Source organism: Pelodiscus sinensis, chromosome 28 (assembly GCF_049634645.1).
Source record: "Pelodiscus sinensis isolate JC-2024 chromosome 28, ASM4963464v1, whole genome shotgun sequence".
Classification (NCBI taxonomy): domain Eukaryota; kingdom Metazoa; phylum Chordata; order Testudines; family Trionychidae; genus Pelodiscus; species Pelodiscus sinensis.
This window is the reverse complement of record NC_134738.1, coordinates 9,460,411-9,476,619: the sequence shown is the minus strand read 5'-3', so window position 1 is coordinate 9,476,619 and position 16,209 is coordinate 9,460,411. Positions and strand designations below refer to the sequence as shown.

Below are 16,209 nucleotides of genomic sequence, written 5' to 3'. Positions count from 1 at the left end.
GACCTCCTGAGGTCTCTTCCAGCCCTAGGATTCTATGATTTTTAGTTAGCCGGAAGTCCTCTTACCGTGGGTGTGACCAAGTTTCCCACAGTTCCATAAAGTTTATGTACAGCCACCAGTCCTGGCTCTCAGGGTACGTCTAAACTACATGGCTCCGTCGACGGAGCCACGTAGATTTGTTGTTTTCGCAAAGTCAAATGAAGCCGCGATTTAAATGATCGCGGCTTCATTTAAATTTACATGGCTGATCAGCTGTTTGTCGGCTCAGCGCGCTAGTCTGGACGCTCCCCTGTAGACATCAAAGCCCTTTGTCGGCAGCCCCGGTAAACCTCATTCCATGAGGAATAACGGGGCTGCCGACAAAGGGCTTTGATGTCGACAGGGGAGCGTCCAGACCAGCTGTTTGTCGGCTCAGCGCACTAATCAGCTGTTTGTCGGCTCAGCGCAGCAGCCGTGTAAATTTAAATGAAGCCGTGATCATTTAAATCGCGGCTTCATTTGACTTTGCCTATGTGTCTAATCTACATGCCTCTGCCGACAGAGGCATGTAGTCTAGACACAGCCTCAGTGTTTTGTGCTGTTATTTAGCTCTGATTTAGCCCTTACTGTCTTCTAAGAGCCCAGCAAGCAATGGAAGTGTTGGTAATGCTTCTAGAGAATACTGACTTCCCATCATTTGGCAGATTCTCTGGTTCAGCACCGGTAAGGTCCCAAGGGTGCCAGACTAGAGAGGTTCAACCCTGTACCAGAGTTCCTAGAACAGCAAAAATATGTCTACGCATTCCCAGAAAGGCAGCAATTAAGTAACAAGCAGCTCTGAAAATGGGGCTCCTTATTACGGATGCAAATACGAATTTAGGTGGCTGATTTTAGACACCCACATTCGAATATTGTGGCTTTCACCTCTCTCTCTATGGCTATGTCTACACTGGCCAGTCTTGCACAAGAACATATGCAAATGACTTGCGGTGATGAATATCGCCGCACCTCATTTGCATACTTAATGAACTGTCTATACTGCTCCTCCTTGTGCAAAAAACCCCTCTTGCGCAGGAGCCGTTCTGTTGCTTATTTTCAGGCAGAACAGCTCTTGCACAAGAGGGAGTTTTTATGCAAGAAGGAGCAGCGTAGACTGATCCCTCTTGCGCAAAGGCCTCTTGCGCAAAATGGTGGCTCATTAATTATGCATATGAGGTACGGCAATATTTATTGCTGCGCCTCATTTGCATACGTTCTTGTGCAAAACTGGCCAGTGTAGCTGTAGCCTTTCAGTTTCCAAATCTGCAAAATGAGGACAGTAATGTTGACTCTTCTTTGCAAAGCACTTTGAGAGCTACAGATGAAAAGCCCCAGGCATGTGCTAGGTGTTACTAGCATATGTGTGATTGCAGCCAGTAGAGATTTTAATTTATCCCAAAGGAGACTCTGCGTCTGTAATTAACTCTACTGACTTCTAGTCATGCCAGGTTTGATCCATGCTGCATAGCTTCCAGGTTAGCTGGTGACTGCTGTGTTCAGCTACCATTTGTTATGAACATCATATCTGATTGAGGCGCTTATCTGGCCCCTATTCCCAGAGTAGAGAGGAGCACCTCACAATCTAGAACGTGTTGATCCTCACAACATCCGTGTGAATTAGAGAAGAGCTATTATCCCCATTTTACAGATGGGGAACTGAGGCAGAGGGAGAGGCAAAAATGTCAAAAGTGCCTAAATCCCATTTTCTAAAGTGACTTAGGAGCAGATAGATATCTAGACATCCTGCCTGCTTCGGTGCTTTTGAAAATCCCACTAAGTTCCTATTCGCGTCTTTAGTTGCCTATACAAGTACTAAATACTATTATTAAATACCTATGAGAAATTGGGCCCTAAATCGCTTTGGAAAAGGAGATGTAGTCTCCTAAATGCCAGTGTCACTTTGGAAGTTTTCCCCATAGACCCTTTTTAAGGTCATGCAGGAAGTCAAACAAGACAGGAAATCAACCTGGGGCTGGCGGGGGGGGGAATGGGAATGGTTCAAGTCCTATGTTAGTGCCCTGAAGAGAAATCTCTCTAACTAGCAAAGAGCAGCAGCTAGAAGGTGGTGAGATAATGGATCCCTTACGTTGGGCACATTGGCTATGTCTACACTGGCGGCTCCTTGGCGCCAGAAATATGCAAATGAGGCTACACATGGAATATCGCCAAGCATCATTTGCATACCTAATGAGCCGCCATTTTGCAGAAGAGGCTCTTGCGCCCGAAGGAGCTGTCTACGCTGCCCCTTCTTGCGCACGAAAATCCCTCTTGCGCAATGCCGTTATTCCTGAAAATAATCAGCGTCGCGGCATGGCGCAAGAGGGTTTTCCTTGTGCAAGAAGGGGCAGGGTAGATAGCTTCTTCCGACGCAAGAGCCTCTTCTGCAAAAATGGTGGCTCATTAGGTATGCAAATGAGGCTTGGCAATATTCTATGCTTAGCCTCATTTGCATATTTCTGGCGCAAGGAGTAGTGTAGACCTAGCCCTTGAGTCCCCACTAAGGACCATGCTGTTGTCTGCCTATTCGCTCCACTTTCACGTGATTTTAATTGTGACTGAGTCAGCCTGAGGCGCAAGGTTTACTAGTTGCGGTCATTTACAAGACGATCATTCTTGGACCACCGTGAGGCATTGTTCGGTGTCTTCTTTTCTCAGAATGCAGGGACGCGCTCCTGCCTCTCGTAATAGATCAGCTAAGTGGCCAGCTGGATGACAACTCAAACAAACCTGACCACGAGGCCTGTGCTCAACTCCTTAGCAACATTCTAGAAGTGCTCAATCGGAAGGATGTGGTAAGTGTTGTCCTGGCTGGGGTGGTCGCCCTGGGGGAGGTCAGAGGAGGAACAAAGCCCTCTTCAGTGCACCTCGCCGAACCAATTATTGCAGAGTCAACGAGGCCAGAAGTTTGCGGAAGCGTTTCTTTAGGGGGCGTGAGACGTTAGGTCCGATTTATCTTTAATTAGACGCAATCGAAAGTGGAGCCAAGATGTTCTAGGACAGGCCGGGGTCAGATCATCCCCAGAGAGGTGATCTGCTGATGCAGCACTTATAGGGGATATAAAAGAAGGGAGCACACGTTAGAGCTGCCTTCGTGCGGCTCTAACTTGCTCTGGGAGCCGATCTAGGTCCAGCACAGGGAAGATGAGCCTGCAGTGAATCCCTGTGCTGGGCCCTGCGCTGGTGCAGAGATTCATTCCTCCCCTTCTCCGAGTCTAAAACTATTTAAGTGAGTTTTTGTTGGGCAAAGTCTCCTTGTCCAGCGGTCCTCTGACAATCACGGTCAGCCTGGCCCTTCCCGACAACAAATCTCTCTGCAGAATAGGCCATGCGGAGCTTAAGCTAAAGCCCATGCTTGTTTCATCTCTTCAGGGGCCCACGGCTGTTCACATCCAGATGATCATGGAGCGCCTGCTGAGGCGGATAAACCGGACGGTGATTGGGATGAGCAGACAGTCTCCGCATATCGTGAGACCCTTTGCTTGCTTCTGTTCTTGGCTTTCAACCCATCACTCTGACACTTTGGCAGGCTGGAGCCTTCCCTTACCGTGTTTCCTGTCACTGGGTGGTATCTGTGGGGAGTGATGGGAAGGTCCCCCCAGTCCTATTAAAATTGGGTCTTGGTGGCAGAAGTGGGATACAGAACCTTCCTTTGCTAAGGCACCATTTTTAATCAAGTCTGGACAATAGGGCCTGCAAGGCCTTACTGCCTGCTGACTCTTCAGTGTGTCATACGTGCAGTGTGTCTGGGTCGCCGTACATTTTCTAACAGTCCGGCAGCCACATTGTAGAAGCACTAATTAATCTGGGTCCCACATGCTGAAGTATCCCCACCCCAATAGCTGTCCTTCCCAAGTCTGGGGAGAAATAGGTTGGTGAAAAAACAGGAGGTTTGCACTGCTGTGGCTAGCACTCCGAGCCATCCCTTGGATGCGGAGAATTGGGGTGACAACCCTGGGCCCTGTGTTTTGGGGGGGCCCCCACAGAGAGCTGAGAGAGGTGAGTGAGCAGAATAAGGAGGTGAATGGGGGGGCGGTGAGTGGCAGGCAGGCAAGCAGGAGGGGGTTAGAGGTGGGTGCTAAACACCCATCGGTATCCCCCTACCAGAACCTCCCTTCCACCCTAGTGCCTGCCTCATGTCAGATGTTTTGCAGCATCTGGAAGCACTGGGGCAGGGAAGGAAGAGGAGCGAGGGTCCCTCGGGGGAGGGGGGAAGCTGGGCAGGAAGAGGCATTGGGAGGGGTAAATAGAAGGAAGGTGGGGTCTTGGGGGAAGGAGTGGAGTGGGGGCGAGGCCTGGGTGCAGGAGCACCCCCCTGCACATTAGAAACACAGCGCCTATGTCCGAGGCCTCGCCGCTTCCTTGAGACGGTCTTGCCTGCACTATACTTGGTCTGGGGTGGAAAGAGAACTGTCAATCTAGCATGAAAATCACTTCACAGGAAGAGGTTTGATATTGGCAAATGGTTTCCATCGAATGTGTTTATCGATCAAGCCTTTGAGGGTGCAGTTTAACATTGACGTAGGAGACTTCGGCTTTTCAAACTTAAATGTTGGCATTTCAGCAGAACTCCCCCTAGTGATCAGCCACGAAGGGAAAACATTCCTCTCCGAGGAAGAGCCTTTCGTGTCATTTACCAAACTGCCAGGGTCTCCGTAGCTCAGCGTGTAAAAGCTGCTACTTGCATTTATAGGAACCAGCGTGATTTCATTTCAGTTTCTTACTGGGAACATTTTTTTATGAATTCCAGTCCTAGAAGGGATAAAAACTGTCCCACCTCCTTTCCTCAGGCTTAAATCCTATGAGGAGTGATTTCCAGATGAATCCGTAGGTATTAGCCCGCTGCTATCCAAGAAGCGCTGCAGATGTTATTGATCTTGGGAGTGAAAAACAATCACATGACAAGACATTAGTACGTGCATTGTCAGACCCCAAGTTAGCAAAAAACTGAGATGGGTGCCAGACTTAGAGGACGTACGTGGTCCTTTTGAAATCAAGACTATTCATGTGACTAAAATTAGACACTGTGCTGAACTGGGGCTTTAGTGCAGAAAGATAATTTACCAACTGCTTTTTTGGTCTTCCGTTCCAGGGTAGTTTTGTAGCCTGCATGACAGCCATCCTGAGACAGATGGACGATTTCCACTATAACCACTACATCAGCACTTTCAAAACCAGACAGGATATTATCGTAAGTCGGCTTCGCCCGGACTGCAGCCCAGTCCACGTAGCATCACTCTCTAATATTAGGGGTTTCTATGAAGGATGCCATAGTGTGACTGTTTAAATGAGCATGACCTTATTGGTTACTGTAATGGTTACGTGCGGGCTGCCACCTGTATCAGAGCCCCCAGTGCGGGGTAGCAGCCAGCTCGCTGGGAGCGGGGTCGGGACCCAGTACACGCCAGCTCCCGGGGTGCCAACTACCACCCCAGATACTGCTGATACAGAGGCAGCAGTGTGGGGCGGCAGCCAGCTCCCCAGGAGCTGGATAACAGGTGGGAGCCAGTGCAGGCCAGGAGGTGGCTTATGTCAGCTTCCGGCACGCACTGGCTCCCAGGGAGTTGGCTGCTGCCCCACACTGCGGGCTCTGCAGTATAATGCTTATCCCATAGAGGCCGCAGCACAGCTAACTGCTCGGGAGCTTTATGCTGCAGAACCTGCAGTGTATAACTAGGAAACTGCTACGATTTTTTGAAGGTTACATGGTTACCTCATTAGCTGCATTTTGCCATCCCTAGTTTCTGTCCAGCTCGTATGTTCCATTCAGGCTCTTGCACCCATCCCCGTGGAGTATGCGAACATTCACTTCATGCCAGCCGGGTACAGCTCCACTGGCTGTTTGCTGACTCAACAAAGCGTTGGGCTAATTTGTCATGTAGAGTGAAAACAAACCTTTACTGCCTCTCCAAGCCTGTGTCAGTGAGAAGCTGTAAGAAAAAAGCGTGAATGAGGGTGAGAGGAAAAGCAGGCTTCATTTTCCTCGTTCTTTCTCGTCTGGCTCTGTCCTTGTCGTCTTGTCTTTGCTCTTTTTTTTTTTTTTTTTGTCCTCTTGTTCTTTTCTTTAAGGTTCAGTTAAGAGCTTGGACTCCCCTTCTGTTGTTCTGGGCTGAGGAAAAAGCCAACAAGCTTGGGGCAGTATTTATTTTAATTTCCAAACACATGCATATGTGGTTTTAAGAAGAGCCACAGGGCATCCTGGCAGTAAAACTTGAAACCATGCCCAGTCGGATTGAGTAGGGTCCTGTTTCAAACCCAGATGAGGTTTCTGAAAAGCTGTGTTCTTGTTGCAAACCTTTGGGAGCAGGGATTAACTGTTTGTAATGCATTTGTACAGTACCTAGCACAGAGGGATCTGTGATTAGACATCCCCGAGGATACACCTGTTTGGAATAAGGCAGGTGGCATCACGGTGGCTGACCAAGGTCAGCTGACTTGGGTTCTTGGAGTTTGAGGTGCATGCAGCCTCAGAGAAAATGAACACGAAATTATAGGTGCTTAAGGAGTCTCATGCGACCCTAAAGCCCATTCAACCAGAGCTAAGGTGTCAACGGCTGCCTTCCTTGTGCACGTGCTGATCCAGGACATCTGTAAAAGCTGCCATGTGGTCCTCCGTCCACACGTTTAAGTGTGACTACACCATCACTCCGGAGGCTAGAGACAACGCTGTGTTGCGGTCAAAATCCTGCCTCCAGAGATGTTACTTAGTCACCTAATGGAATGGATATGAGCAATCAGTCAAAGAAGAAAAGAGAGTTACCTTCTTGAAACTGGTGTTCGTTGAGTTGTGTTACCTTTGAGTTGTGTGGCCATCCCATGCCCCGTCTTCCTTCCCCACAGCATGCTCAGAACCCAGTGGGTGAGACTAGTGCACAAGCATCAGTGGTGTGACATGGGTCTCAATAGTAGTCCCAGATCCTGATAGCTTGTCTCTGCCTGTGGCTTTGCAGAACAGCACAGAGAGCAGGAATACAGGCTCGACAGAATGTGCAGTTGTGTTTCTGTATTACCTAGTTCAGAACTTATTGTAAAACGTGCAACCTGCTGGGAACAGCCGGAAGCTGCCTTTGCTTCTCTGGCTGGTTATAGTTGTGGGTGATTTTGTTAAGCAACACAGCCATCTGCAGGACACAGATATTTTGGCAATTTCACTGCCTAGACTGAAAAAGCCACTCAAGTGAATAGTAGGTAACGTTCCAAATCTTAACTCTGTGACTTAGTAACTCACCTGATTAGACCTGTGGCACTTTAGAGACTAACCAAAATATATAGAATCATGAGATTTCACGGGTAAAATCCACTTCATCGGATGAGTTGGAGTGGAAATAACAGAAACCAAGAGTTATATAGAACAGCAGCAGATGTCCCTGTCAACTGTAGGAACCATGTTAATGAGGCTAATTAAGTGGGCTGGATGTGTCCATTACATCGCTTTTGATGTGAAAATACAGATATTAAAGGGAGGAGAAATTGGCTTTGTAATGTACCAACCAGTTAATGGCTTTCTTCAAGCCCAGGGAATTACAGTATGCATTACAAAGACAGCTTTCCTGTGTACAAATCCAACTCCTCATCCTACAACTAAGTAGAAAGGCCTCTTCTAGATCAGCTCTTAAGGTGTGTTGGCTTTCACTTGACCAGTGTAGCTCTTGGTCAAGACTGTTCTACTGTCGACATTTGCTAATATCATAGCTAGTCTAGATAAGACCTAAGGTTACGTCTACACAGCAGCGTTCTTTGAAATAACATAATGCGCTTCTACGCAACAAGCCATTATTTGGAAATAATCGGGAGCTAAAGGATTTGTTACTCCAACTCCTGTCACCCTCATTTCAGGACGAGTAAGGGAAGTGGGAGGAGGAGTGGTCTTCCTTTGCCTTCCTGCTGTGTAGACAAAAGCCGAATTAAGCTATTTCACATTTGTCTTGTTGTATAGACATATTCTAAGTGACTGGGGAATGACAACTCCCTGTATAATACACAATCATGCCGCTGCCTTATGTGATGCCATTATTCATACATTTGAAGGGAAGGACAGGTTGTACCTCTATAAACCGGAACTCTCTGGTCCAGAAGGACCACGCATGTTCCAGGATCAGTGTCCGGGTGCATTCTGGGGGATGGGAGGACTGGGAGCACAGTACTATGTGGATGGGGGTGGGGACCCTCGTGCAGCTCAGCTGGGCTGTGGGGACGGGGGGGGGGGGGGAGCTGGGAAGCCCAGCATGCTATGGGGGACCCAAGAAGGCTGGGGGGGTGGGGTGCAAGGTGAGGGAGGCAGCAGAGGTACAGAAATGACACCCCTCCCCCCCCCAGTCTGGAAAAATTCCTCATCTGGGACCAATTAGGACCCGAAGGTGCCAGAGCAGGGAGAGCCAACCTGTATTAGTCCAAAATACTTTGAAAACCTGTTTTGCTTTTTAAGGCTCCCTGCACATCTAGGCATTGGCGTCAAACCATAAGAATAGCTGTAATTGACTTTATTAAACAGATGGCGGGAGGGGTATTTTCCCTCCTGTAATTGGATGGATGAGATTTCAGACGTAATTGAGTTACAGTGGAGCTGTGATCAATGGACTCTGCTGTCACACATGCTGGCCTCCCGCCCTGTCTTTCCGTCTGATTCCAGGCCAGTCTGCTTCAAGCTTGCATGTTGCTTATTTTTGTACAGGACTTTCTGATGGAAACCTTCATCATGTTTAAGGATCTGATAGGAAAGAATGTCTATGCGAGCGACTGGATGGTGATGAACATGATGCAGAGCAGGTAAACAGCCTCTCCCAGACGCTGCTGCAGGTTGAAGGCTTCTTCAGAACCTATTGGCTGTGGGATTGAGGGGGTTTTGTCCTAGAGCTGCTGCAAGTAACTTGAGATATGCAGAAAAAAAACAGCAAGCAAATGGTCTGGTAGCACTTTATAGACTAACAAAACATGTAGATCAGTGGTCCCCAACCTTTCGGGGCTGTCGGGCGCTCGTGGGCGGGGCCGCTCACATGCTGTGTGCCCAAGGGCGGCACCGCGCATGTGCCGCGCACCCGGGGCAGGGACCCCCGTGTGCCACACGCCCGGCACCGGCACCATGCATGTGCCACGTGCCCGGGGCAGGGGCCGCCCATGCACCATGCGCCCAGGGCCAGCACAGCACATGTGTCATGCGCCCGGGGGCGGGATCGGCTCAGATCATTCCGTGGGTGCACATAAATCCCCTGGCGGGCGCCATGGGACCCACGGCCACAGCGTTGGGGACCACTGATGTAGAAGATATCCTGAGCTTTCATGGGCACAGCCCACTTCTTCAGATGACCGGAGTTATGAATAGAGGATAAGGAAACTTGAAATAAATAGAAGGGAAGGCGGGGGGGAAAGAAGGGTGTTCTGTCGCCCGCCCCCCTACCTCTATGCATAAAGTATCAGTTAACGTCTGACATGAGGCAGGCACTAGGGTGGAAGGGACCTTGATGACCAAATAGGTCATTTCATTTCAAACTTCCCTAAATCAGACATGCTTCTGTTGAGAAACAAAGAAATAACCTTCTCCCAAATCCTCTGCAGTCAGTGGGAAGTGAAAGGGAAGGATTATGTTGGAAGAACTGATCATCTGAGGTCACCCGTTTGTGTCTAGTGTGAGATTACAAAAAGGAGATGTACATCTAGGCATGTTTCTGCTTCCACAAATGCCTCCTTCCCTGTGTTGACTTTTCCAGGGTTTTCCTCCGAGCCGTGAACCAATTTACATCTGTGCTCAACCGATTCTTTCTGGATCAAGCAAATTTCGAACTCCAGGTGAGGATAAATTCAGTTCCAGATTGTCCTGACTGCTTTGGGACTGAGTGAGTCCGGAGGGGTGACAGGTGCCTTCAACTCCGACGGATGCCAGTTTTGTGACTGAAATCAGTGGTGTTACTGGTCGGACAAGTATCATGAATGGGAAATTTCTAACCCGAGATGCTGCTTTTAACACAGGCTCGTGCTCGGCTAGTGACCTGTGGAGCATGTTCTATGCTCATCTGCATGTGCTAAAGCAGGAGCATGAAAGTTTCTCTCTCCACCCCTTACTTTTCTGTTAAGTTGTCTATAAAAGTTGCTGGCACTTTAGAGAGATTTGATGGCAACATTCTCCTTCAGGGAGGCATGGTCTTATTAATGTTCTGGACTGGGACACTCATTGTGGAATGAGGAATAACGGTAGTTCGAATTAGGATCTTTAATTCGAACTACCTACTCCACGCCGCGTGTAGCCATGGGCACGGAGTTCGGACTAAGGGGGATTTAAAAATGGCAGCACCTGGGAACATGCAAATGAAGCCCGGGATATTTAAATCTCGGGCTTCATTTGCAACTCTGCTTGCCCTAATTACCCTACCTAGCTCGAACTAACGAGCTAGTGTAGACGTACCAGAGCATCTGCAGCAGTGGTGACTAAGTAGCCCTATTGTGCTGTGTGTTTCTGTTCCTTTGTGATTTTCCTTTCTTTAATGAGGTTCTTTCCCCTCACAGCTCTGGAACAATTACTTCCACTTGGCAGTAGCTTTCCTCACTCACGAATCTCTCCAGCTGGAGACCTTCTCACAGGCCAAACGCAACAAAATTGTCAAGAAGTAAGTTCGCCTTTCAATGTGGTCGGGTTTTCTGAGGGTGAGAAACGAAACCCTAGCTTTATATTGTGCTCCTCTAAGGAGGCACACCTCTTGCAGCCCAAGGGCATGTCTGGACTGCAGTCACCGTGTATAACTACAACTCGTGTGGCCGTACCTGAGGTATTTTTAATCTGGTTAGCTCGGGTACCAGCACAGTGAAGCGCTGACAATGTGGGCCTGGATGCAGGCCAGCCACTTGTACATCCTATGCTGAAGCCTGTGGTTGCAGTGTAGACATACCGTGAAGGTGAGCTCTCTGTGTGAGAATAGTGGTGGGGTCAGACAATGGGCTGTGCTGCTTTGGGTTGTGTTTAAACAACGCGTGTGATTTTAAACCAGGGGTGGGCAAAAGGGCCTCCGTGGGCTGGATCTGGCCCACCAAGCAGGCCTTGCTGCTCCCCTGCCCCCAGGCCAATTAGAGACTGGGGGCGGGGGAGAGCACGAGGCCTTATCGCGCCCTGCCAGGAGCATGTGGCACTTTGAAGCGTCGCGTGTTGCTTACAGGGCAGAGGGGAGAGCGGAGGAGGCTTCCCGTGCTCCCCCACCCCCAGGCCTGGAATGGCCTGGGGGTGGGGGAGCGTGCCAAGCCTCTTCCAGGGCATGGGTGCCTAGTGGGAAGGGAGGGGCAAAGGGGCTTCTCTACCCCCAGACCATGGTTGGTCTGGGGGGGGGTAGCCCCGCCACTTCCAGGGTGGCCCGGGGCTACTTCAAAAATGTTTGAAGTGGCCCCTGGGCAAAAATTATTGCCCACCCCTGTTTAAAATAGAGGTTGTTGCTTCTTTATGGTTTAATCTAGAACGCTTACCTCAGCTATAGCCCTCAAAGCCATAAATTACTGGCTGCCCCAGCCGTAATGCCAGACAAGGGAGCAATCCATACAGCATCCCTCTAACCATGGGACCTCTTCCTCTCACCCCTCTGTTCCTGACACTCCCAGTATTGCCAATCCCGAGCGTTCAAAAATCACGAGCCAGGCCCAAAAAATCATGAGACGAACGTAAAAATCTTGAGGGTTTAAAAAAAAAAAAAAAAAGGTTGGCGGAGTTCTTCTTTGTCGCTTGCTTCCTTTGCCTTTCAGGCACCCTCATTTGGGGGGTTTCAAGCTTTTCTCTGCACTCATGAGGGTTAGAAACTTTTTTTAAAAATGGAAGCTGCGTTATCGTGCAACCTTATGATTCCAGCGAAATGCGATTGTCTGGCTAATCGTATTGTCGATAAGCATTTGCTTATCGGCTAGTTGGCAAGTCGCTTACATCCCTAATTCCAGCATCTGGGGCTTGAAGCAAAACACGAGATATTGCAAGACTGTGGGTAAAATCGCGAGGGCTGGCTCATCGGCAGGGCCACTGAGGAATCTACAGCCTGCTCTCAGAAATGTTTATGATCACGCCTACTGGCAGGGCACAATGGCTCTTTTGGGGGTGCATTTTAATCCACACCTTGCCAGTATAGGAACAAAGGACTGACAGGCACTTTCTGGGTCACTGAGTACAGGCAACCCTGCCATGTCCAGTGGCTTTTGGTGATTAGTGGTCCTAATAGTAACACCTTCTAATGGGTGGTGTCGGAACACTCCCGGCCCGTTGACTGTCATGTTAATGGAGCGTGGATGTCGGCAATAAACAGGACGCCTGTCTGAGACCGTTTGGGCGGGGCTGTGGCAGGGGGCGGGGGGAGAAGAGGCCCTGGCTGCATGCTGCTTGCTGGAGCTGTCACAAGGGAAGGAGGTGCTAGGACATTCCTTCTTTGGCCACCGCCCCACAAACAAGCCAGTGGCCCGGGACCGACCACCAGCACAGGAGAGACGGGGCTGCCGCATCCGCAGTCTCACCCGAGAGGGCAGCCCAGGCTGGAGTTCCAGGGCCTAAACGGGAGGCACATCCCATCCCAGGGCTCCCTCTGCTGGCTGCAGCTCCACACACTGGCCTTCTGTTTATTGGCAACCTTCAGATAATAGCGCCGATTTGCTGGGAAGGGAGAGATTGCTCACTAGGGGAAGCCATTGCAATCCCATTCATCAACTTTTCTAATGCCACCTTAAAACTAGCTAATGGTTCTTGGCTCTACTTCTGCCATGGGCGGGCTGTTCCAGAACCTCACCTCGGTGATCATAGAATCATAGGACTGGAAGGGACCTCGAGAGGTCATCGAGTCCAGCCCCCGCCCTCAAGGCAGGACCAAGCTCCGTCTACACCATCCCTGACAGATGTCTATCTAACCTGTTCTTAAATATCTCCAGAGAGGGAGATTCCACCACCTCCCTTGGCAATTTATTCCAATATTTAACCACCCTGACAGTTAGGAATTTTTTCCTAATGTCCAATCTAAACCTTCCTTGCTTCACTTTAAGCCTATTACTCCTTGTCCTGTCCTCAGAAACCAAGAGGAACAAATTTTCTCCTTCCTCCTTGTGACACCCTTTTAGATATTTGAAAACCGCTATCATGTCCCCCCTTAATCTTCTTTTTTCCAAACTAAACAAGCCCAGTTCATGAAGCCTGGCTTCATAGGTCATGTTCTCTAGACCTTTAATCATTCTTGTCGCTCTTCTCTGTACCCTTTCCAATTTCTCCACATCTTTCTTGAAATGTGGCGCCCAGAACTGGACACAGTACTCCAGCTGAGGCCTAACTAGTGCAGAGTAGAGTGGCAGAATGATGAGAAACCTTCTTTTAATGTCCAGCCTAAACTTACGATCATCATCTCCCGGTTCATTCTTGGAACAGCATGGTCCTTCTACCTATCTCCTATGGGTCCCTTATCTCACCATCCTAATGCGGGAGCCATCCCTGGGGCAGCCTTCAGTAGCTCTTCTCCCTCCCTGGAGTTACCTCCCGGAGATCTCTGGTGTCTGGTCACTGCTTGGCTGATGCCTGGTGAGGAACTTGCCCTCCGCAGACTCTTTACTCTCAATGCCCAAGAAGCGGGGCTACGTTTTTAAAGGGGGGGGTCCAGTAAATTTTGCGGCTGGGCTGTAAAATTTTCCTGGCAACTTCACAAGGATAATTTCAATACGTGCCTTTTGTTCACCTTCCTCTCTCATTTCATATTTTTCCCTTCCTAGGTATGGGGACATGAGGAAAGAGATTGGCTTCAAAATCAGGGATATGTGGTATAATCTGGGTGAGTTCCCTGTCTGTACAGTTCACGATGGTGTGTGGGATCTACTTCGGAAACTGGATTTCAGATCTTCTCTGAGATGGGACTCTGCAAGCCAGCTGCCTTGGGCCTGGCAGGTCTTGCATTCTGCCGGAAGATGTGGACTTTGTTGATTAGCTCCCCCTTTCTGGGCCCATGTGAACGTGAAAGCAAGTAGCACGTAGGCTTGGTGAAGGAATGTCTAAGCTAGTCACACTTTGTTCCCAAAGTACAAGAGCGACACAGACAGTGGCAACTGCTGGGGAGGGATGCAGCGGCACCGGCCACATGACTAGCCCCCCATGTGATTCCTCCCTGCGCCACCCACGGGCGGAGTTTCGGGAGGGGGGGGCAGTAGTCGTGTGCACGGGTACATGGCCGTTCCCCGATGATAAGGGAGCGAAGGGAATGGACTTGGATTCCGTGCAGGCCTCTCACTCCTGGCTGGCAAAGGGGTTGGGGAGAGGGAGAGGTGTAAATCATGGAATCCAGTTTTCCAGTTTCCTTATCGTCTGGGGGACGGGAAGAAAAGCAAGCTGCGTTCCGGTTCGCACAGCTGCTGTCCCCTCCCCCCCATTCTCTCGAAACGCCGCCCTTGGGGCCACCCCTAGCTTGCAAATCATAGCCTCAATTTCCTTGCCCCTCTGAGAGCCCTTTAGTTTTGGGTCAGTCTCTGAGAGGGAGTCCAGGAACTTCCTTCCTTGCGCTCTATCAATGGAGAGAGTGTCCCATTTTAACAGGAGGTTTGAATCACGTTGTACTTCTTGTGTGGGGTTTTTCCTTCTCCCCTCCTCTGAGCCGCCACCTCTTCCAGCCCCAGTTAGCCGTCCATTCACTTTTGGCTGGTAACACCCTAGGGATGTAAGCGTGTAGTCAATTAACCCATAAGCAAAAGCGTGTTGGTTAATTCTATAGACTACACGCATCCCCCTCCCCACCAGTAAATTTGTTAGCCAGCTGGCCAGCAGCCTGGCTCATTTCTGGCTCGTGCTGGGTCTGGGACCTACCCCCGCTGCGGCTCTACATTTAATGTGTATTAGGAGTCAGGTGGGCAGGCAGCCCAGCTCAGTTCCAGCTTGTGCTGGGTCTGGGAGTTCAGCGTTCCCCCTCCCCCCCGACAGGGTCTGCTGCCGCCCTGTGCTGCAATGTGGGGTGACAGGCAACCAGTCCGTGAGGGGAGCTGGTTTGTAAACTGGCTCCCCTCGTGGACCAGCTTCCGCCTGGCACCCCACGCTGCTGCCTCTGATATAGGCAGGCGGCTCCTCGGGAGTGGGGCCGGAGCGCACTGACCCTGCCCCCAGGGACTATAGACTAGTCGAGTAACCGATAGGAATTCATGAGGTTAATTCACTATTCAATTGACTGATATTTAACATCCCTATAGTACCCGTCCTGCTGCTAGGGCAAGATTATTCAGTTGTCAAGGGTATATAAGGGTGGTCCTGCTCCGTGCCGATCCCCATTCCCTTAGCACCAGGAGCTGGTGCACAGATAGAGTCAGACTTCCAAAACCATACAGAAGGCTGGCACCATCTAATGGGCAGCGTTTATTCACCCAGACACTGTCTTCTCATTACCTTGATAAGACGGATGTGCTGCCAGATATAGGCACCCTGCTCCAAGCAGCTGCATTCCGCTGAGCAGACGCTGTGTCGAATCTTCTCTCCGTTACAGGCCCCCATAAGATCAAGTTCATCCCATCAATGGTGGGCCCAATCCTGGAGGTGACTCTGACACCTGAGCCCGAGCTGCGGAAAGCTTCCATCCCCATCTTCTTTGACATGATGCAGTGCGAGTTCAACTTCAGCGGGAACCGAAACTTCCATATGGTGAGGGCCTGTGGGCTCGTCAGTTCCGCTGCTTCATGCCATGGGGTGGGCAAGTGGGGGAAAAAAGCAAATCAGAGTCTTTCCTTCCCTTCCCCCCCCCTTTTTTTTTAGGCACGGCTACAGAGCAGAAAGCAATGTTGAAAATCTGTTGCAAGGCAGTTTTGTGGGGTGAATGTAGCAGGAGACTGCAAGTCTTGATACTTGGGTTATTACTGTCTGTTGCTGTGGGCACATCCCTTAATGGCTCAGTGCCCCAGTTTCCCCATCTTAAAAATAGATGAATACCCATCGCACAATTGCAAAGGGTGTTGAGATCCTTGGATCAAAACGCGCATTTATAAACTAATATTTATTGTGCATCTTTATACTGTTGTTATTTATTTGTATTACCATAGCATCTAGCAGTCCTAGACCAAGACCCTATTATGTTAGGTGCTATTCAAGCAATAAAACCCAAATATGGTCCTTTCTGCCAGAGGCTTACTTAGCGATAATTCTCTGAGGGTAACTTCTTAGCTGCAAATATTACGTTGTTACAAAGAGATTGGCTGAAAGTCCAGGGTCGCATTGCTAGTGCTGGTCATTTAAAG

The 16,209-nt window shown here is 49.8% G+C and overlaps 1 protein-coding gene across 4 annotated transcripts in view; it reads left to right on the top strand.

The window, feature by feature from the left end:
- Nucleotides 1-16,209, top strand: part of DOCK5 (dedicator of cytokinesis 5) — a 183,901-nt gene that overhangs the window by 119,095 nt on the left and 48,597 nt on the right. For all 4 annotated transcript variants that reach the window (XR_012897943.1, XM_075910678.1, XM_075910679.1 and 1 more), the window contains 8 exons: nucleotides 2,674-2,810; nucleotides 3,388-3,483; nucleotides 5,108-5,206; nucleotides 8,687-8,781; nucleotides 9,720-9,798; nucleotides 10,513-10,613; nucleotides 13,717-13,775; nucleotides 15,465-15,619. Coding sequence is in view for 3 of the 4 variants with exons in the window: in XM_075910678.1 (XP_075766793.1) it covers nucleotides 2,674-2,810; nucleotides 3,388-3,483; nucleotides 5,108-5,206; nucleotides 8,687-8,781; nucleotides 9,720-9,798; nucleotides 10,513-10,613; nucleotides 13,717-13,775; nucleotides 15,465-15,619 (821 nt within the window). In the remaining variant the exon portion in view is untranslated. The remainder of the gene's footprint in view (nucleotides 1-2,673; nucleotides 2,811-3,387; nucleotides 3,484-5,107; nucleotides 5,207-8,686; nucleotides 8,782-9,719; nucleotides 9,799-10,512; nucleotides 10,614-13,716; nucleotides 13,776-15,464; nucleotides 15,620-16,209) is intronic.